Source organism: Aulonocara stuartgranti (genome assembly GCF_965226115.1).
Source record: "Aulonocara stuartgranti genome assembly, chromosome: 10".
Lineage (NCBI taxonomy): Eukaryota > Metazoa > Chordata > Actinopteri > Cichliformes > Cichlidae > Aulonocara > Aulonocara stuartgranti.
This window is the reverse complement of record NC_138946.1, coordinates 326,646-349,000: the sequence shown is the minus strand read 5'-3', so window position 1 is coordinate 349,000 and position 22,355 is coordinate 326,646. Positions and strand designations below refer to the sequence as shown.

The window sequence follows — 22,355 nt, the reverse complement described above, 5'->3', positions numbered from 1 at the left end:
CTTCTGTTAAAGTAGATTAGACTGCCCTCAACATCAGAAAATACCACTAAAAGGAGAAACTGTGTATTCAGGTGTCTTATAGTATAGCATGCGACTAGATGTCAGACTGTGAGAAGCTTGCGGTGAGGAAGAACGTGATTACAAAAGCTTTCTTACGGTAGACCTTGAGGTCGATGGTGTGTGAGCCACTGAAGAAGGAGTTAGAGAAATGAAACAAGTATTGCCCCCGATCCTCCGGACGCATGCGATGCAGCAGCAGGGTGGCTTCCGAGCTGCAACATCAAAAATACTGCCTTAAAAAATGTTTACACCATCACTACCAACTTAACAAGCCCTTGTACAAATACTACCACCTCAAAGGAACACAGAATATTCCACCTAGGAAATACCACCTTAAAACACTGAGGCACTCCTGACAATAGAGTGGGAGTAGCCTGTAGCCATTGCTCACCTGTAGCTGTTAGCAGCGTAGCTCTCCTGGTACACCGTACTGTCATTGTTGATGAGGTGTGTGGGTGTGGTCCAGCGCTGGCTTGTGATTGGAGGATAGGCCTTCAGCAGGAAGGTGAGGGCCACATCACGACCTTCGTGAGCCTCCACCCTGCTGCTGCCATTAACTTTAGCGCTGCTAGCTCTGTAAGCACTAACATTAGTGATGGGTTCCAGTGACCCACCACTAACGTTAACCTGTATTTCATCTGCTGCAGGCAGGTGTCCTCTGACCTGTACGTGCTCACTTGTCTGAAGGTAGATTCTCAGGTAAGGGCGTTCTGAGGAAGAGGAGATACTGTTGGTGGATGTGTGTGACTTTGAACCTGCATTCTCATTCTAAGGCAATGAGTGTACAAACATTAGGTTAGAAACGGTGCAACCAAAATGACCAAAAGTGTCCCCCCCAAACTTTGTTTGCTAGGGCCCGCTATGTTTTACAAGAATACTACCCCCCCAACCCCCGCACAAATACATCCTCCAACCACACACACACATATTTAGTTTTCAAACTCCATTGCAGTTTATTTCACACCTCAAACCTTTTGTAAACAATTAAACCAGTGCTGTCAGCGTTAATCTTGTTAAAATTACGCTAATGTCATAACCACATTAACGCGTCAAATCTCCGTTAGCAAGTTAATGCGGATCACTCCGTGTGTGGGGCTGCACGGCATCAAAGCGTTAGCACGGTTAGCTCATTAACGCGTTGGCGCACGGGGTGATCTGTGTTAACTCGCTAATGGAGATTTGCCACGTTAATGTGGTCATGGCGTTAACGTAATTTTAACAAGATTAACACTGACAGCACTAAATTAGTAAGTAAAAGTAAACTGCAATAAATTACAGGTTGTAATTAAATACACCACTACCTCTTTTGAAAACAGAAAAACAAACCATCTTTAATTATTTTACGTATAGTTGTTGTTTTTTGTTTTGTTTTTTTTTGTTTTTTTTACTGTGTAAGAATATTCAACACTGCTATCAATACATTTCTGTGCAAAATGGGTTCAAAAACATAAACAACTGTAGGATACTGTTTGTCTGTGATTTGAAGCGGGGGAACAAACTGTGGCAGGATCAGTTTACTCCATTAGACATGGAAGTAGTGATGTTTTAGTTTATCAGTAAATGTCTTAACTTACCTAGCACCTTGAGCTGGATGGTTGCTGTGGCGACCCCGGCCTCGTTAATTGCCGTACACATGTACTGTCCATTGTCCGTTTGGGTGACCTCAGAGATGCTCAGAGTGCTGTTGATGTACAGCCGCCTGTTACCATAGTAACGACTGTTAGTGGCTTCCAGTTTCTGAAATGAACCAAACAACCAGTCAGCACTTGGAATATTAGGACTGAAAACGCACAGGTGACCTCTGATCTCTCACCTGCTTTCTTGGGTCTGTCCAGGTAACATTATAGAAGTGGGTGGGGTTACTGCAGAGACAGGTAACCTCAAAACGCTCTCCTACCAGACGGACAAATTCATCCTGACTAACAGACAGGGAGGGGGGGTGGCGCAACACTGCATACAGACAGGTGAAGTCAAACAGGTAATCAGATAGGTATACAGACAGGTATACAGACAGACAGGTGTATAGATAAACAAGTGTAGAGATAGACAGGTGTTACCAGGTTTCCCATGACATGCTACGGACTAGCCGCTTAAAATTCCAAAGTGCTGCTAAAACGGCCAAAGCGTCCTTCTTGTCCAAAATCATCCTGGCCAATGACCATAACCCCCGTACCTTATTTAAAATTTTTAACTCTGTGGTTAACCCTTCCCCGGACATGCCTTTAATTCATTCTCAGGGTCTTTGTGAGCGATTTCAAACTCACTTTTTAAAAAAGGTCTCATCTCTTAAGTCCTCCCTTCCCCCTGCTTTATATCCTCTCCCCATTCCTGAGTGCATTTCAACTTTCCACCAGTTTGAGCCTGTGTCACTTTTGACTCTTAAGCGGCTAGTTGCTCAAATGAATAACACCAATACTGTGCTTGACATTCTTCCATCTCGTTTAGCTAAGGACTGTTTTGATGTAATCGGACCTAGTATCCTATTTCTTATGAACTTTTCCTTGCTCTCAGGCTGTGTTCCTTTGTCCTTTAAGCATGCTGTAGTCCACCCGATTCTTAAAAAAAGAAATTCTGACTGTTATGACCTTTCAAACTATAGACCGATCTCTAAGCTTTCGTTCTTGTCCAAGATCCTGGAGAGACTAGTTCTCTCCCAACTCCAGGCGTACTTGGACACGAACAATATTGCTGAGAAATTTCAATCTGCCTTTAAGCCATTGCATAGCACTGAAACAGCGTTGGTTAGAGTTCTTAATGATATTCTTGTAATCACTGATACTGGACGCTCTATGGTCCTAGTTTTACTGGACCTCTCTTCGGCCTTTGATATGGTAGACCATAACATTTTATTACTAAGACTTGAGCACACTGTGGGTATTAGAGGCACTGCCCTCGACTGGTTTAAATCATACCTCGCTGATAGATCCTTATCAGTTCACTTAGGCACCTTCTCCTCTTCCTCCGCTCCGGTCTGTTGTGGTGTGCCTCAAGGATCAGTTTTAGGCCCTATTCTCTTCTCATTGTATTTGCTCCCTCTAGGCACAATCTTTGAAAAATACAATATCGCCTTCCACTGTTATGCCGATGACATACAGATCTATTTTGAACTTACTGACGACCTTGCTGTGTCCCTGCACTACTTTCAAGAATGCATGCGGGAGGTCAAAGAATGGTTCCTGAGTAATTCCCTCGTTTTAAATGATAAGAAGACTGAGATTGTGGTGTTCAACAGTAAAATCCCTCGTGCCCAACTCTGTGCTGCCCTGGGTTCCTTTGCTAGTTTTTCTTGTGACTATGTCAGTAACTTGGGTGCACTGCTGGATAGCTCGCTCAAACTCGATAAGCAAGTGTCTGCTGTAGTGAGATCTAGCTTCCACCAACTGCGCCTTATCTCTAAGGCTAGGCATTATATTCCGCATGAGGACCTGGAGAAGCTTATTCACGCTTTTGTGACCTCCAGGTTGGATTATTGTAACTCTTTGTACTATGGTCTTCCCTCTTCTCTTCTTCTTAAACTGCAAACAGTCCAAAATGCAGCAGCCCGCCTTTTGACTGGTACCAGGAAATTTTGCCATATTACCCCTGTCCTAGCTAGCCTGCATTGGCTGCCCATAAAGTACCGTATTCAATTTAAAATATTACTCCTTACTTTCAAAACTATTAATAAATTAGCGCCAAGTTATCTTAGTGAACTTCTCAAACCACATACTCCTGCTAGAACACTCAGATCTGCCACTCAACTACTTCTGACCCAACCCAGATCTCGACTGAAGTCCCGGGGTGACCGTGCGTTTGCTCTGGCTGCCCCGGTACTGTGGAACACCCTTCCTCTCGACCTCCGCGCATCTGACTCCATTGCACTGTTCAAATCACGATTAAAAACCCACTTATTCAATCTTGCCTTTCCCTCTAGTTAATATTTCTTTTATGATTTTATATCATGCACTTTTATGCTCATTTAAATTCTTGTTTGCTCTGTACCTGTTGCTTTCCTATGTATTAGTGACAGTTATCTGTTTGCATATTTAGTACTTGCTTTGGTGCTATTTCTATTATCCTCCTCCTATACTCTATTTTACTTGTTAAGCACCTTGGCATACCCTTGGTTTTTAAGTGTGCTTTATAAATAAAGTTTATTATTACCAGGGAGCACCAGCAGGTTCACGGGCCTGGATTTGAACTGTCTGCCATCCTTCCAGCCTGAACACACGTAGCGGCCATTGAACAAAGCCTTCAGGTCTCGGATTAGGGCTCCTCTTCGAGGATCAAAGGTCACATTCATGGCGGTTGGCAGGTTCCTCCCGTCCTCTGATTGAAGGGTGAGATTTGTTACCAAGGGGTCAGTCAGTAGACACTTGAACAGGAAGTCCTCACCCTCCTTGAGATGGGGGATGCTTCGACGGGTTTCAAACACTTTGGAGAGATCTGCTGGGTCTGAGAGAGGGGGATTATGGAAAACTGGAGGTCATTCTATGAATGAGTTCAGTCTGGTCACATTTGTATTAAAAGTATAAGGAAAAACCAATATCACTAACTAAAGGAACTTCAGGAGGACTACTGATCTTACCTGTGACATACAGGTGGATCCAGCTGTTCAGGTGCGCCAGGCTCTCGTTGGTGTATCTGCAGGTGTATGTTCCAGTGTGCCTGGGTGTAGCACGTTTGACCTCCACAGGGTCTGGTAGGTTGCCCCGATACACCAGTGGAAATGCAGTGCTGGTCCAGTGAACTGACCCGTTACCATGGCAACTGAGGCTGAAATTGGTGCCAGCAGTAAGAACTCGATCAGATTTACTTGGAAGGAAGTCAGAATTTAGACGGATCGATGGTGGATCAGGAGGTTCTGAAACAAACAGAAAGACAACTGAACCCATCAAACACAGCGGTCACAGAGCACACACCTGAATATACCTGAATAGTACAGGGTGGGCCATTTATATGGATACACCGTAATAACATGGGAATGGTTGGTGATGTTAAAGTCCTGTTTGTGGCACATTAGTATATGTGAGGGGGCAAACTCCTCAAGATGGGTGGTGACCATGGTGGCCATTTAGAAGTCGGCCATCTTGGATACAACTTTTGTTTTTTCAATAGGAAGAGGGCCATGTGACACATCAAACTTATTGGTAATGTCACAAGAAAAACAATGTCCTAACCTAATCCTGATGTCCTAACTCTTAACCTGTAATTTTCAATTTTGTATATTTATATTAATCTGTAAATTAGCAACTTTTGTACATATCTTTACATAAACACCTTGATTTTGCATACTCTGTATATATTATTACTGTGACAGTGTTGAAACCACTTGCACTTTAAACTCTGATTACACCCACACATAAGCACTGCTTTACTTATTTATTACTTTCTTTTTAGTTGTGTGAAGGGAACCTGCAAAGTAAGAATTTCATTCCTCTGCATAACCATCTGTGTTTTGTGGTGTACATGACAAAACCTTTTTCAATCTTGAATCAGAGCTGAGTCACCTGATTGGACCTTTGTGTCTTTTAAGAGATTGGCCACCCAGCAGGTGAGTTTGGACACTAACACTTCCAGTCCGCGGTTTGTTTGAAAACAGAGTTCCAGTCCTGACATTCGCCAAACACAGACGAGGGAACACAGATGCCTCAGACAGTCGATACTGAAATGAACACGCAACTTCTGTGAAACATCATTTACAGCTCGGGGATGGGAACAGCAGAGCTTACGGATTCCACGTGGATTTATCCCTAATCCTTTATTGGTCAGATTTTGTGTGTCATCTCCCATAACCTGGAACATCTAGCTCTGTGTCACCTAGTCACATTCACGCAGTTTTTCATTGGTGAGACGAACGTGCTACGGTTTGATGAGTTATGTGTATAAACTGACCTGCTTGACATTAACATGTAAATAAAACCAGAGTGAAACCCTGAGAAACGTTTATGAGACGACGATGCACTTCTGAGTCTCTTCAGGGCGGGCAGATGTTATAGATGTTAGCAACATCAGTTTAAAGTGGGTCTCAATAAAAGTACAAACACTGAGAAGAGGATACAACACAACTTTATTTAAAATCAGAGAGGAAACCACTGAAATCATCTGATTTAACACACAGGAGGTCTGTTAGCTGACTGATCCACTGATTAACTGACAGCAGGTTTGTTAGAGCGTTACTGGTTAATATGTGATGTTGTTCAGCTAGAACAAAAATCATTTGTTGTTTGATAGGACTCTTATTGGCTGGTTAACAATGTGTAATTTCATCAGAAAAGATGATATCAAAAAGGGTCAGAGAATCTCATTTGCTGGCTGGTGTCTTGGTGGTCTCCTGCAGGTGTGTGGCGATGCGAGATGTCTGCAGCAGTAAAGCTTGATGGTTTTCAACCAGCAGGCTCTGGTGACGAGCCAGGTTCTGCAGATCCTGGATCTGCTGCACCCCTGAGACATGCAGACAAGGTTAGACTGATCTCCTCAGCAGATACTGAGATTAAAAATGGCTAATCAATGCTTCTGAATGACTTAATCTGGGTGGCTCTTTGCATACTTGGTCTGTAAATCTTAAACAATGCAGAACCAGAACTTCCAGCACTCAGACAAGCTGTATTAATTTAGTTTAAACTAATATTAATAAGAATGCATCTGAACTAAATCTGAGATATGCTCATCTAAAATCAGCTAAACCTGAGTTAGAACTGTGATGACGTATCTGTAAAAATCCTTGGCTAAATTTATGATATACCAAACGTGCGCTAATCTCATCTCAAATAAACTCAACAACATTAAGTCCAAGATAAATTGAACTAAAGCCGGGCTAAAGCTGGACTCGCCTGAGTTCCCAGGGTGCCAAGCTGATCGACCACCTGGGCCTGCTGTTTGGCCGCCTCCGTCTGGATCTGGACCAGTTGGGTCAGCAGATTCAGGACCTCCTTCCTCCACGTGTCCTCATGTTGCTGAGTCTGGATTAACTCCAGCAGTCTTGAGGTGGAGCCCGGACCGGCAGGGTCAGTGTCTGATTGGCCAGGAGACTGGGCTGCGCCCATCATGATACCAGCGGGTGGGATGTCATGGAGATCACCTGGAGTGAAGACGCCTGAAGTCAAAACTTCAGTTTTTTTTGTAGAGCAATCCTATTCCTGTGACTTTCAAAATAAAAGCCCTATTTTATTAAAAGTTAAAGTGTGAGGAAAAGTTGGAGGACACGCTGCTCGTCCTGTGATGACCCCCCCGACACTACACCATATATTTTCAACCGGAACATTATGGTTAACAGGTGGATAGCTGCACAGCAAACAGCCACTTACTGGTAAAGACGAAGTGGTCAGTATATCCTGGTTTAACATGAACTCACTGCTGCAGCACTACAGTGATGGCCATTCACTAGTTAGTTTCAGTGTCCTTATTTTCCTCTGAGGTATCAATTCTGTCACTAGTAACAAGAGGTGGGCAGAATCTTACTTTACTCATTATTCAAGTAACGAGTAAAGATTCAAGACTCACAGCGTTTATTGTCATGTGTACAAAGAAAAGCATTTGTCTGTACAATGAAATTCTCTGCTGTCCACACACAGATCCCGGTTAATATGTACAATAGGACTAGGACAGATAAAATACAAATAGTATAAATAAATAAATGGAGACAAAAAATTGAAGTATTAAAAAGATTTGTGTGCAAAAAGAGCTATGTAAGGCATTACTATTGCAAAAAAGTAATTAGATTACTATTTTTTTCCCCATAAGAGCACTGCGTTACTGCGTTACTAAACCGGGATTTTGTTAGTGAGAGTGTCTCATGACAATGATGTACAAGCATGTGACGTTTGTGGCAGCAACAGACGTGTGCAGATCAACAATGGATAATATGGAGTGCAGGAGAGAGTACGACCATGCAGCGTTTAAAGCGTGGATTTACTCACATTACTTTGAGTTTGATTCTGTAAAAAGTGAGAAAAACATTAGCGTCCACTGTACACTCTGCATGGGAAGAAAACTTCTTTCTACAGCAAAAAGTTAAACTTCAAATCTGAGCAAGTACTGAGCATGCTGCCACGGGAATGTGAAATTCACAGAGAGATCCCCCCACTGACATGACCGCTGTGGTACTGCTGTGGCAAACCTCCACCCGCCCCACTCCTGCTAAACAGGTGACAATAGATTTCGGAGTTGCTGAATCGTTGATTTTATTTATTTTTATTATTATTTATTATTATTATTAAATGTGTAATACAAAAGGATAATACAGGAATGCACAGATATCAACACACCATAGCACAATAAACAGAGACAGCAACATGGGAAAGAGTTCCAGTGTGTACATCTGATCTGGGACCGCTGCAATCTTTCGACTGCACCTCCAACTGACCTGATGTCCACATCAGAGGGGAGGTAAGCGTTGGAGGTGGCGTTGGATCCGGGGTAGGGAGGGTGATGCGTCAGTGAGTGCTTATCAGTATCAGTATATATATGTGTGTCCATAGTTCAGCTGAGACAGTGTCCTTCGCCCTGCCAGGCTAAGTAAACAGTCTTCCAGCCAACCCAGGTGAACAGCTGGTTCCGCTTTCTTAATTCTCCGATAAGTCAGGGCCAAGCCAGCTCCGATCAGCAAGAACCCTGTCATCATGGTTCCAAATAGGTAGATATCTTCAGCGTCCTCGATCGACAGTCCCGCCAGGCACACGATCCTCTGCCACCCGTCCATCGTGTATCCGGCAGGGAAAGTCCCTCCAGGGCACTCGGGCTCACCCGAGCCCAGACTTCTCGTTGAGAAAAGGGTGTCAATAACATTCAGAGACCAGTTGATCAAATCCATAATTCTCTTTAGGTTTTAGAGAACAGACTGTGAGAGAGTGTTCAGGGAAAGTAATACAAACGAGACAAGACAAGGACATAAGAACTAAGCAGGGAAGATAAGGGAGAGGAGAAAAGTCCGTCCGCCTCCTCCGAGAGCCAAAAGGAAAGCTGTGCACTCTGATTTAAAGGTGAAAAGCACCTGAGCAGGTGAGCAGAGCTGCAGAGTCCAGAATCAGCTGACACGGGTGTGTCACTGTGAGCTCTGAACACTAACCCCCATTGTCAGCACACAACAGCGTGCACAATCAAAATCAGATTCAGAATCGCGTTTATTGGCCATGTATATGCTCAGACACATACAAGGAATTTGGTTCTGGTAGATGGTGACTCTCAAGCACAACAATGTAAATCTCAACACACACACACACACACACACACACACACACACACACACACACACACACACACACACACACACGTGTGGATATATACATGGTACACATGGATACACAAACATACACAAAGCTGTGTAAACCAACCATAAATAACCAATCTAAATCTTATATACATAAACTACAGGATGACAGAAAGGAGATGAAGTGGAATGAGTACTACAGAACATAAGGTGCAGCTGCAGTCTGGCAGTGGGAGCAGTGTGGCAGGTCAACTGTTTAGGAGGGAGATGGCGAGGGGAAAGAAACGGTTCCTGTGTCGGGTGGTCCTGGTCTGCAGGCTTCTGTACCGTCTGCCAGAGGGCAGCAGGTCAAAAAGTCTGTGTCCAGGGTGTGAGGGGTCTGTGATGATCTTCCCTGCCCGTTTCATGCTTCTTGAGAGCTGTAGGTCCTGGATGGAGGACAGGGGGGTGCCGATGATCTTTTCTGCTACCCGTGCAGTCCGCTGCAGGCTGCTCCTGTCCTGTTTAGTGGCTGCACCATACCAGACTGTGATGGAGGAGCACAGGACGGACTCAATGACTGCAGTGTAGAACTGGATCAGCAGCTGCTGTGGGAGACTGTACTTCCCCAGTTCTCTCAGGACAATCGGCACACACTGCAACGTGTGCTTCATAGGGACAAACACAATAGGAAAAAATGTATTTTAAATAGAAAAGGCGGACTGAGTTTGGTGTCACGTTTAACACTTTATGACCAACCACAGAGCTCTTTGCATCTTTACATGTTTACATGCTGTGAAATGCTGCAGCAAGAGTCCTGACAGGGACTAGAAAGAGAGCAGATTTCTCCTGTTTTGGCTTCCTGTTAAATCCAGAATTCAAAATCCTGCTCCTCACATACAAGGTCTTAAATAATCAGGCCCCATCTTATCTTAATGACCTTGTAGTACCATATCACCCTATTAGAGCACTTCGCTCTCGCACTGCAGGCTTACTAAAGCATATAGTTAGGGCAATAGGTGGCAGCAGATGGCCACCCCTCCCTGAGCCTGGTTCTGCTGAACCTTTGTAATTGTCCGAGCTCATCCACTCCACACCATGGAATCCTCGACCACCTTACTGAGGGCTGATCATCTTCACTAACCTGCCAGCAGTTGTTTTCCTCTCCTTTGAGTGGCGATATCACTTGGCGTTCGCTCTCTCTGCGCCTGTCTTTATCCTGTCTTCCTTCTCTCGCCCCAACCGGTCGCAGCAGATGGCCCCGCCCCTCCCTGAGCCTGGTTCTGCTGGAGGTTTCTTCCTGTTAAAAGGGAGTTTTTCCTTCCCACTGTCGCCAAAGTGCTTGATCATAGGGGGTCATATGATTGTTGGGCTTTTCTCTGTATGATTTATTGTAGGTCTACTTTACAATATAAAGCACCTTGAGGTTGTTGTGATTTGGCACTATATAAATGAAATTGAATTGAAATACAGTTATACCCTCGCTACAACGTGGTTCACTTTTCATGGCCTAGCTGTGTTGCTGATTTTTTTTTTTGGTTTCATTCTTTAATACTGGACTTATTTTTCTATGAAGGTTTGAACTTTGAGTGTTTAAACATAGGAAAAGTGTGAAAATGTTGATGAGAGAAGTGTATAAAGTGTGTAGTGAGGGGTTTTACAGCCTTAAAACATCTGTAATAATTGTAAAAAAATAAACATTGCAGATTTCACATATTGCCAGTTATTTTTAAAATGTAACTCCGGCGACATACGAGGGGTCACTGTAATCACATTTTGAGCGGTTCAGCTTTGTACAACCTTCATAACTCAAAGTGTGAAAGAAGTATCTACATAAAATGCTAAAAAGTGAATAAACCACACAAAACAATGTCCACACTTTTAAGCAGAGAAAGTTTGATTGTTCACCACTTCATTTTTATAAAATGTAGCAAAACCAAAAACACAATGCAGAACAATGAATGTGATCAGTGCCGTGACACAGGCACAGCCTCAGGGGGCTGTTTCCTGCACAGGTGTGTTCCCAGACCCTGACTCATCCTGGTCTCCGACCCAAACACCACCGACACCACCCAGAGACTCAAAACAAAACTGAGCGGCGAGTGAAACAGGACGTGAAGCCGAGGCCCGCGGTCACACGATTTACACGAACATCACCTGCTCGCCGTCACGAACATAGCCTCATGTCCACAGCCTCACGTCCACCGCACGTTACAGAACATAGTAATTATAATTCAGCACTGATGATTTTACACATCTGTCTGTATCACACCTGTGACCCAAGAACAATGCAGTGATTCAGGCTGGAACAAAGACTGGTGTGTGTGTGTGTAGATTCCACTTCATACAGCATGCCTCATTCACAGCAACACTTTCTCCTATGCTCGCTAACACTCACATTGATACTCTGATGGAGGCATTGGAGCAACTCAGGGCTCATATCTTGTCCAAAGATATTTGGTGTGCAGACTGGAGGGAGCCAGGGATCGACCCACCGTTCTGCTCAGTGGATGACCTGCTCTATGTCCTGAGCTACAGCCACCCTGTAGCTGTGTGTAAGTGTGTGTGTGTGTGTGTGTTCTGTGACTGTTTGTTAAATTTCAGGTTAACATCTGCTTGTGCCTTTCAGTGCTGATGGAGTTTTTCCAGATGTGCTGCTTAGATTTTCTCCGTGTGTTTTACAGCCTGACAGTGTACACCACCTCAGCTCTGCTCATTTAATCTGACACTCAGGGGTCAGAATATTAGGAACACGCCCTGATCCAGCAACTCCGGCCTGCTGGATCAGGGCGTGTTCCTAATATTCTGTCCTAATAATCGAGCGGTGCTCTGATCGATAAACAAAGAAGGACATTTGTCAAGCTTCATGTGACAGTTGGAGACTCACATCATCGAGTTTCGCAATCAGAGCGAAAAAACAAGAAGTGAAACTTTGAGCGTGTGTGTGTGTCTGTTCGTGTGTGTGTGTGTGCGTGGGTGTTTGTGTGTGCGTATGTGTGTGTCTATTCGTGTGTGTGTGTGTGCGTGGGTGCGTGTCTGTGTGTGCGTATCTGTGTGTGTGTATCTGTGTGTGCGTGTCTGTATCTGTTTGTGTGTGTGAGTGTGTGTCTGTGTGTGCTTGTCTGTATCTGTTTGTGTGTGTGCGTGGGTGTTTGTGTGTGCGTATGTGTGTGTCTGTTCGTGTGTGTGTGTGTGCGTGGGTGCGTGTCTGTGTGTGCGTGTCTGTGTGTGCGTATCTGTGTGTGCGTGTCTGTTCGTGTGTGTGTGTGTGTGTGCGTGGGTGCGTGTGTGTGTGTGCGTATCTGTGTGTGCGTATCTGTGTGTGCGTGTCTGTATCTGTTTGTGTGTGTGAGTGTGTGTCTGTGTGTGCTTGTCTGTATCTGTTTGTGTGTGTGCGTGGGTGTTTGTGTGTGCGTATGTGTGTGTCTGTTCGTGTGTGTGTGTGTGCGTGGGTGCGTGTCTGTGTGTGCGTGTCTGTGTGTGCGTATCCGTGTGTGCGTGTCTGTTCGTGTGTGTGTGTGTGTGCGTGGGTGCGTGTGTGTGTGTGCGTATCTGTGTGTGCGTATCTGTGTGTGCGTGTCTGTATCTGTTTGTGTGTGTGAGTGTGTGTCTGTGTGTGTGTGTGTGTGCGTGGGTGTTTGTGTGTGCGTATGTGTGTGTCTGTTCGTGTGTGTGTGCGTGTCTGTGTGTGTGTGTCTGTGTGTGCGTGTGTGTATCTGTTTGTGTGTGTGTCTGTTTTCTCCTCTGGCTCTGAACTCTGAACAGCGCCAGTGTTATTGATCATTAGTGTAATTATCAGCTGTCGTTTTGATAATGAGTCATTATTCATCTCCAGCTGGATAAAAGCTGATCACAGATCAGATTTACAGTCAGATGTTGTGTGTGTGTGTGTGTGTGTGTGTGTGTGTGTGTGTGTGTGTGAAGGTCAACACACACTCGCACAGTAAAAGCTAACCCTGACAGGAAGTAGAATCCTTCCTGAAGTCTGCTGGTAAAAGTGTTTTTAAACCACACCAACATCCACAGATTGGGCAACTCCAGAGTTTCTGCAGATGGTGTCTCACACCACCACCACCACCACCATCATCATCATCATCACCGCTAACAAAGTTGGATTCCGTTCTTACACCAAACACAGCTTAAAGCAGTGTAAAGCAGCTCCGCACTGAGCGCGCTCTGTAACGTGAAATCATTTGGTTTTTCATCGAGGTTGGAGCAGCCCCTCCTCTCTGGTATAAATGTGAGTTTGGACTGGTTTTACTGGTTTCCTGATCTGAAGGTTTCACTGAGCCTCAGCTCTGAGGACTCGCAGACTTCCTTTAAACCGCTTCTTCACACTGGCTTTTCTTACTTCGATATGATGTCATCATTTTACCATCACTTTGACGGCTTGCTCTTGACGTTTCTCTTTACTTTGATCCTATTTAGTCACCAGCTGTAGTTAAAGGCCACGTGTAAATTATTCTTTACAGGCTGTGCCCCGCCTTCGTCTGACTATGATGAAGCTCCACAGGTGAGCTCGGCAGGTATGGAAATAGCTGTGCAGTTTGCTGGAGCTCACCCCCACTGGGCAGATACATTTGTGCAGGTGATGAAGAGCACACGCTGCCTGCTCTTTTAAACCCCACTGCAGAAACAATAATGATGCCTGTTGCCTAGCAACCTGCGCCATCTTATATTAAAGAATACAAACTGATCACAAACAAGCAGCTGCAGCAGAGATGACACCTGACGAACTTTTTATCTAATTTTTTGGCACGTTGAAATGAATGGACCACATTACAAGTGTGGTTGCCAGTTTAGCTCACCAGGGTGAGCCATGTTTTAGCTCAGTGAGATGAGCCGCCCTTCTGAGAGGGCCGGGTTCGAATCTTGCCCATGCCCATTTCTTTTCAACAGACAGTTCAACTTTTCACCTCTTTTCAGCAGAAAATTCTGCTTCTTCATCTCTTTTCAGCAGATTCCACTACACAGCATTCACCTGCATTTTCACAGGAAATGCAGCTTTTTCTAGTTTACTTTGACTTTCTTTTGTTGGTTTTTGTTTATTTTTCTTGTGATTAGTTTTGGTTTTATTTGCTTATTTTTTGTAATTCAGCTGAATTTCTTATTGTGTGAGTCTTTTTTTGTGTTGGTTGTTTAGATTTATTATACTTTATTTATTTATTTACTTCTTTTCAGAAGTAAAGTTAAGTTTACATTGGTGTTCTAGTTTAGATTAGTTTATTTGTTTTTTTAACCTTTATCTTACTTTCAGCTGTTCTTACTTCATTTCAGTTGAATTGTAGCGTTTGCTTTCATACTTTAATTTACTCCATGTTGTTTGTGTTAGTTTTCATTTACTTCAGTCTCGTTTAGTTTACTTTTTAAAAAATTGTTAGCTTGCTTTTGCATAATGATTTGTTTTTAACTGTGGTTCATGTTTACGTTGCTTTTGTTTAACCTTTTGTTACTTTAGATTTCTTTGACTCTTTTTAGTGCAGTCTAGTTTTAAAAGACCTCAGCAGCTTTCACTGCATCTGAAACTTGGTATCTCCACCGGGCCTCTTGTTTCAGGAACAGAAAGTTGGGTGTTTGTCAGAGAATTAAAGTCAAACACGTCAAACTGAACTGTCTCTTATTTATTTATTTATTTATTTATTTTTATGGTCACATTCATGTTACCAGTGACTGATCAAAGACTTCTTACATCAATGAGTCTGAATAAGATTTAAAGGGAAAAACACAAGTTTGTTCAATGAAGAGCTGACCGAGGCCGCTGTCCTCTCAGAACTGAGAGGTCAGGAGAGTTTGTGTGGACGCAGAACTGAATCACACCGCACAGACGCTCCAGTAACCCCTGACAGCAGACACACAAACGTCACACACACAAACACACAAACGTCAGAAACACAAAGATCACACACCCAACGTCAGACACACAAACACACAAACGTCAGACACACAAACATCAGAAACACAAATGTCACACGCACACAAATGTCACACACAAAAACACACAGACGTCAGACACACAAACATCAGAAACAAAAATGTAACACACAAACACACAAACGTCAGACACACAAACACCAAACATCAGAAACACAAACGTCAGAAACACAAAGATCACACACCCAACGTCAGACACACAATCACAGAGACGTCAGACACACAAACGTCAGAAACACCAACGTCACACACCCAACGTCAGACACACAATCACAGAGACGTCAGACACACAAACATCAGAAACACAAATGTCACACGCACACAAATGTCACACACAAAAACACACAAACGTCAGACACACAAACGTCAGAAACACAAACGTCAAACACACACAAATGTCACACACAAAAACACGCAAACAAACACACAAATATCAGACACACAAACACCAGAAATACAGACTTCGGAAACACAAACTTCAGACACACAAACTTCAGACACACAAACATCTGACACGCAAACGTCAGACAGAAACATCAGAAATACAGACTTCGGACACACAAACATCACACACGCAAATATCACGCACACAAAGACAAACAGGTCAGATACACAAAGTCAGACACACAGACACACAACCTTCAGACACACGAACATCAGAAATACAAAACGTTGGAAACACAAACTTCAGACACTCAAACGTCAGACACACAAACTTCAGACACACAAACTTCAGACAAACAAACTTCAGACACACAAACACCAGAAACACAAACTTCGGAAAAACAAACTTCAGACACACAAACATCAGAAACACAAACTTCAGACACACAAACACCAGAAATACAAACTTCGGAAACACAAATGTCACACACACAAACATCAGACACTCAAACGTCAGACACAGAAACTTCAGACACACAAACACCAGAAATACAAACATCAGAAACACAAATGTCAGAAAACAAACGTCACACACACATACATCACACACACAAAGGCAAACAGGTCAGATACACAGAGTCAGACACACACACACAAACTTCAGACACACAACCTTCAGACACACGAATGTCAGACACACGAACGTCAGACACACAACCTTCAGACAAACAAACGTCAGACACACAAACTTCAGACACACAAACTTCAGACACACAAACTTCAGACAAACAAACATCAGACAAACAAACATCAGACACACAAACTTCAGACACACAAACTTCAGACACTCAAACGTCAGACACACAAACATCAGAAATACAAAACGTTGGAAACACAAACTTCAGATACACAAACGTCAGACACACAAACTTCAGACACACAAACTTCAGACACACAAACTTCAGACAAACAAACATCAGACACACAAACTTCAGACACACAAACTTCAGACACTCAAACGTCAGACACACAAACTTCAGACACTCAAACGTCAGACACTCAAACGTCAGACACACAAACATCAGAAATACAAAACGTTGGAAACACAAACTTCAGATACACAAACGTCAGACACACAAACTTCAGACACACAAACTTCAGACAAACAAACATCAGACACAAAAACTTCAGACACACAAACTTCAGACACACAAACACCAGAAATACAAACTTCGGAAACACAAATGTCACACACACAAACATCAGACACTCAAACGTCAGACACAGAAACTTCAGACACACAAACACCAGAAATACAAACATCAGAAACACAAATGTCAGAAAACAAACGTCACACACACATACATCACACACACAAAGGCAAACAGGTCAGATACACAGATTCAGACACACACACACAAACTTCAGACACACAACCTTCAGACACACGAATGTCAGACACACGAACGTCAGACACACAACCTTCAGACAAACAAACGTCAGACACACAAACTTCAGACACACAAACTTCAGACACACAAACTTCAGACAAACAAACATCAGACAAACAAACATCAGACACACAAACTTCAGACACACAAACTTCAGACACTCAAACGTCAGACACACAAACATCAGAAATACAAAACGTTGGAAACACAAACTTCAGATACACAAACGTCAGACACACAAACTTCAGACACACAAACTTCAGACACACAAACTTCAGACAAACAAACATCAGACACACAAACTTCAGACACACAAACTTCAGACACTCAAACGTCAGACACACAAACATCAGAAATACAAAACGTTGGAAACACAAACTTCAGATACACAAACGTCAGACACACAAACTTCAGACAAACAAACATCAGACACAAAAACTTCAGACACACAAACTTCAGACACTCAAACGTCAGACACACAAACATCAGAGACACACACTTCAGACACTCAAACATCAGACACACAAACTTCAGACAAACAAACACCAGAAATACAAACTTCAGAAACACAAACGTCAGACACACAAACTTCAGAGACACAAACACCAGAAATACAAACGTCACACACACATACATCACACACACAAAGACAAACAGGTCAGATACACAGAGTCAGACACACAGACACACAAACATCAGACACACAACCTTCAGACACACGAATGTCAGACACACAAACATCAGACACACAACCTTCAGACACACAAAACATCAGACACTCAAACGTCAGACACACAAACATCAGAAATACAAAACGTTGGAAACACAAACTTCAGACACTCAAACGTCAGACACACGAATGTCAGACACACAAAGACAAACAGGTCAGATACACAGACACACCAACATCAGACACACAACCTTCAGAAACACAAACTTCAGACACACAAAGTTCAGAGTGAGAAGATCAACAATCAGTAATGATTGGCTAACAGCTTGTGAGGTCGTCAGACCGAGCGGACATACGAGGTTTTCACTGTTTGGAGAAAGTGCTGCAGTTGGGATTTCAATGGGGGGGGGGGGGGGGGGTGTGCTGAAACCTCAGAGAGTCAGGAAACACATTTTCTTATTTTTACCAGAGACCACAAATACACACACGCACACACACAAAGGGACTGTGTGTCTGTGTGCGTGTGAGGGTCTCCTCTGTCCCACTTCCTCGTTTTACTTCTCCTTCTCTGAGGACTCTGTGGGAGTGGGGTGGAGGCCATGGAGGAAGCGATCACCACATGTTTACGCCGCTTGGACGCGACTCAGCGGAGTGTCACAGCTCAGCGCTGCGTTTAAGGTCACAACAAAGAGCTGGGAAATGATTGTCCTCTCCTCTGAGGGTGGAGACTGAACACACTGAACAATCACACACACACATACACTGCTGCACTTTTGTTTGATTTAATAAAATATTTAAAAATTAAAACACATTAAATCACAGATCACCACGTGTAACACCATCACGAGTCACAGCACACGGATGAGATTTATTGATTTCAGTGGTTTGTTTCAGCATTTTTGTACTTCATCAATCTGTCTGTGTGTGTGAGAGTTTCTACTATCAGAGTAGAAACTGATCTGGAGTTTCTACTAAAACGTTGGAGGTAGTTCATAAGAGATCACAGGACGAACCTAACCTCAGCAACAGGACTGCTCTCAGCATCGACCAAGTGTGTTTAAACTGTGTCTTCATTCCACCTACTTCACATACAAGGGTCAGTTTTACAGGCAGAAACATGGGTGTGCCATGGGCTCCCCAGTTTCACCCATCGTGGCCAATATGTACATGGAAGAAGTGGGAAAGAGGGCTTTGCTATCCTACCCTGGAACACCACCAATCCATTGGTTCAGATATGTGGATGACACCTGGGTGAAAATCAAATCTCAGGACGTTCCACATTTCACGGATCACATTAACTCAGTGGACCGACTCATCAAATTCACCAGGGAGGATATGAAAAGTGGCAGCTTAGCCTTCTTAGACTGTGAGATTTCCATCAGTAATGGGGGACATCTAAAAGCTGACGTGTACCGTAAACCTACACATACGGATCAGTATCTAAGGTTTGACTCTCATCATCCACCGGAGCACAAACTGGGTGTCATCAGGACGCTACAACACAGAGCGAACACCATCCCCACAGACACAGCGGCCAGGGAGGCAGAAGAACATCAAATCAAGGAGTAATACAGCCCATTGTTGTCTGTGAAGGTTCTCAGTCATCCAGGTCATCGTAGTTTAGGGAGCTTGGAAAGAAAAATGTCTGGACTTCTTTAAGTTTCTTGAAGACGTGTCATCCAAGAAGCTTCTTCAGTTGTAGGTCAAATGGTCGAGAGTCCCAGATTTAAGTCCTAGAGGAGTGTCCCCCAAGGGTGTCATGAATCCCCTGTTGATCCTCTACATAATTGCACAGGTCAAGGTGTGAAAGTAAGTGTAGGTCACAATCAGCCAACGTTGTTTGGCCATTGTCCAACAGTGCTACTGGTTTCAGTCAAACAAATGTCCTGTTTAAAAGGTTGGAAACCTACAGACAGCTGAGACTGAAGAAGTCACCTGATGATGATGAAATGTTTCTCAAACTGAAAACATTCAGATGGACAGAATCCGCTTTCTGTGCTGACTCCAGGTCAGTTTAACCCTACTGTAGGAGGCTGTGTGCAGGAGCACAGATCATAATGCACAAAGTGCATTGTGGGTAAACGCTCAGGCTTGTACCAGCGTGTAAGACAGGTGTCTGCTCAGCACAGGTGAGCACGTGAGGGGTCTGCTTTACTCTACAGCATTTATTAGAGAAAGAAACATGTATAAAACTAACTATTCTGTTTTTCTTTATTCAACTGATAATAAAGCAAAGTCAGAAATTGCTTCAGTGTCTAAAGAAGAGGCAGCTGATTATTGATCACTAATGTACTGATGTATTGATTGAACATCTGTAGGCAGGTGCGACTGCTCTTCCTGTCAGCCATGAGGAGTTCAGGGTCTGGATAGAGGTCCTGGTCCCGCGTTTCTGTGCTGTCTGTGTCTGTGGGCACGGTAGTGTGGGTGTGTGTCCTTCAGCTGCTGAAGCACAGCAAACCCTCCAACCTTCTTCAGGTTTAAGGCGGTGCTTACTGCTTTACAACTCACTTAAGTTTGCATTATTAGGGGCGTGGCCTCGTCGACTGACAGGTGGATGGTGACACAGGTGACTGCAGCTGCTGGCTGTCTGCTAGCTTCACCTAAGCAGGACCTCTGAACATGTTTGTGCTGCTGGAGCATTTTAATGACATCATGTGACCAATAACATGGCTGTTGTGAGGGCACTGTAATAACAGAGGACTTAGCTGCAGGTTACTGATTAGCAGGTATTCTAACAGCTGGAACATTATAACTTTATTTAAAAAAATAATTATAGAACTTGAATTATAAATTTTACAAAAACGAAGCAGCAAACAAGGGAAGTGAAGAAGACACAAACACAGAAATCACTTCAACTTTCAGCAGAACTACAGACCACGCTGACAACACTCCAAGCATCATGTTCATGGAAATCACCGTTTTCAGGTAGAAGCGCTGACAATGATCCAATCAGAATCCAGAGGACAAAAGCACTAAACATGACCTCCTAAGGACTGTGACACCCCCGCCACGTGTACGTTAACCACCGCTGCACAGACACGTTATTAGTAACCTGGGTCTGATTCCACGACATCATTTAAAAAGGAAAATATCAGACGTTAAAGCAGCCGTGCTGTTCCAGCCGTGACCCGGTGACCCCGGTTCTGACTGAAGCTCTGTGCAGACGCTGCTGTGCACATTTGCTTCCTGTGGTTCAAACAGCAGTTTAACTGTCCACAAACTTTTGTCCTGCGAGCGCTCTGAAAGCAGCGCCTGGTTTCCTGCTGCTGAATGGCTCAAAGCCACAACAATAAGAGCCTGAGGTCACATGACCCACGCAGTTGGTCAACAAAATAAAAACTTTTTACAGCAGGTTCACGAAACAAAGAGCAAAACACGTGTTTCATGTCTGATATTATATTAAAATCTTTTCTCTTTCAGAGAAACAAACCATCAGAAAATATAAAAATGATAATTTATAAAGTACTTATTAGTTAGAAATATTAAAACATCAATCTGAGCAACAAATCAGCCATTTTCATTCCTGTTGCTCCAGTGTTATCTAAAAGAATAATATACATGTGATAATTGTGTAATAAACATGTAATAAACTAATGACACCATTACCAAGCTGTAATAACATAACAAAATCTTAAAATAAAATGAATCCTTTAAAACCTGAACCATGAAATAACTGCCAGAAGTCTTTAGTTTTTTGAACTTTCAGACAATATATATAAAAATATATCAAACTTTAATTTGTATATAAATGAATTTTCAGTTGCACCATATTTGCTACATAAGCCATATTTTTGCAATTTAGTCATTAAAAACGTGTCATGTATAATGTTTTGAGGGTAAAACAAAGTCACACTGATGATGTAGAAGTCTCAAAAAGTCACAAAATCACATGAATCAGATACAATACGCCGGGCTTTAAAGAGTAAAATGTTAATTTCAGGTCATGAAAAGATTAAATGTGTCGTAAACATTTTTAATAAAATATTTGTTTTGTTCATTGAACATCACTGATCGATGTTTGATTAAACAAACAAGCTTCCTGATGTTATTGATTTGATTATTAATAAGTGATGTTACTAATGTAACTGTGATCTGAGACCAGTTTCAGGTTTTCCTTTTCATCACTTTGAATGTTTCAGAGTCTTGTTTCTGTTGTTTATTTACAGTTTGTTTTGGTAAACAAAGAGTAAACATAAACAGATTTGTTTTCTTACCTCCTGCAGAGCGGCTCAGGGCGATGAAAAGCAGCAGACAGTGGAGCCACATCTCTCTCTCTCGCTCAGTGTTGTTGGAGCTGAAGTCAGAGTGAATCTGACTGAATGAGTCCAACTTCCTCCTGAAACACCGAGCGCTCAGCTGCCCCTCCCCTCCTCCTTGCATCCAATCACAGGAGGGGCTCAGTCCTCTGAATTTGATCCACAGGTAACTTCAGCTGGTTTCTGTACTATCAAATTGGTTCACTTCTTACCTGGACCATCACCATGGTAACTGATGCTGCAGACCTGACTTGGGGTCCGTTCTTCGTACCTCGCTAAGTAGGTTAGCTGGATTAGATTGTTGACGATTTCGCGTGATCTTGGATCGTTCGGTTCCCCGAAGCTCATCCGGGACTTGCTGCCATAGCAACAGAGCCGTAAGCGTAAACCTGCTCGGGAGCAGGTTTACTTTATGTAAACAGGATTAGATCGCGGCC

The 22,355-nt window shown here is 43.3% G+C and overlaps 1 protein-coding gene across 2 annotated transcripts in view; it reads right to left on the bottom strand.

Moving 5' to 3' along the window:
* The window catches only part of csf1rb (colony stimulating factor 1 receptor, b), a 28,281-nt gene extending 6,308 nt beyond the window's left edge, over positions 1–21,973 (bottom strand). For both annotated transcript variants that reach the window (XM_082548108.1, XM_082548107.1), the window contains exons 1-7: positions 21,877–21,973; positions 4,628–4,903; positions 4,204–4,494; positions 1,874–2,010; positions 1,635–1,797; positions 452–770; positions 157–272 (exon numbers count right to left, since the gene is read on the bottom strand). In XM_082548108.1, the coding sequence (XP_082404234.1) occupies positions 157–272; positions 452–770; positions 1,635–1,797; positions 1,874–2,010; positions 4,204–4,494; positions 4,628–4,903; positions 21,877–21,928 (1,354 nt within the window). In that variant the 5' untranslated portion in view covers positions 21,929–21,973. The remainder of the gene's footprint in view (positions 1–156; positions 273–451; positions 771–1,634; positions 1,798–1,873; positions 2,011–4,203; positions 4,495–4,627; positions 4,904–21,876) is intronic.
* Positions 21,974–22,355: the final 382 nt, after the last annotated feature.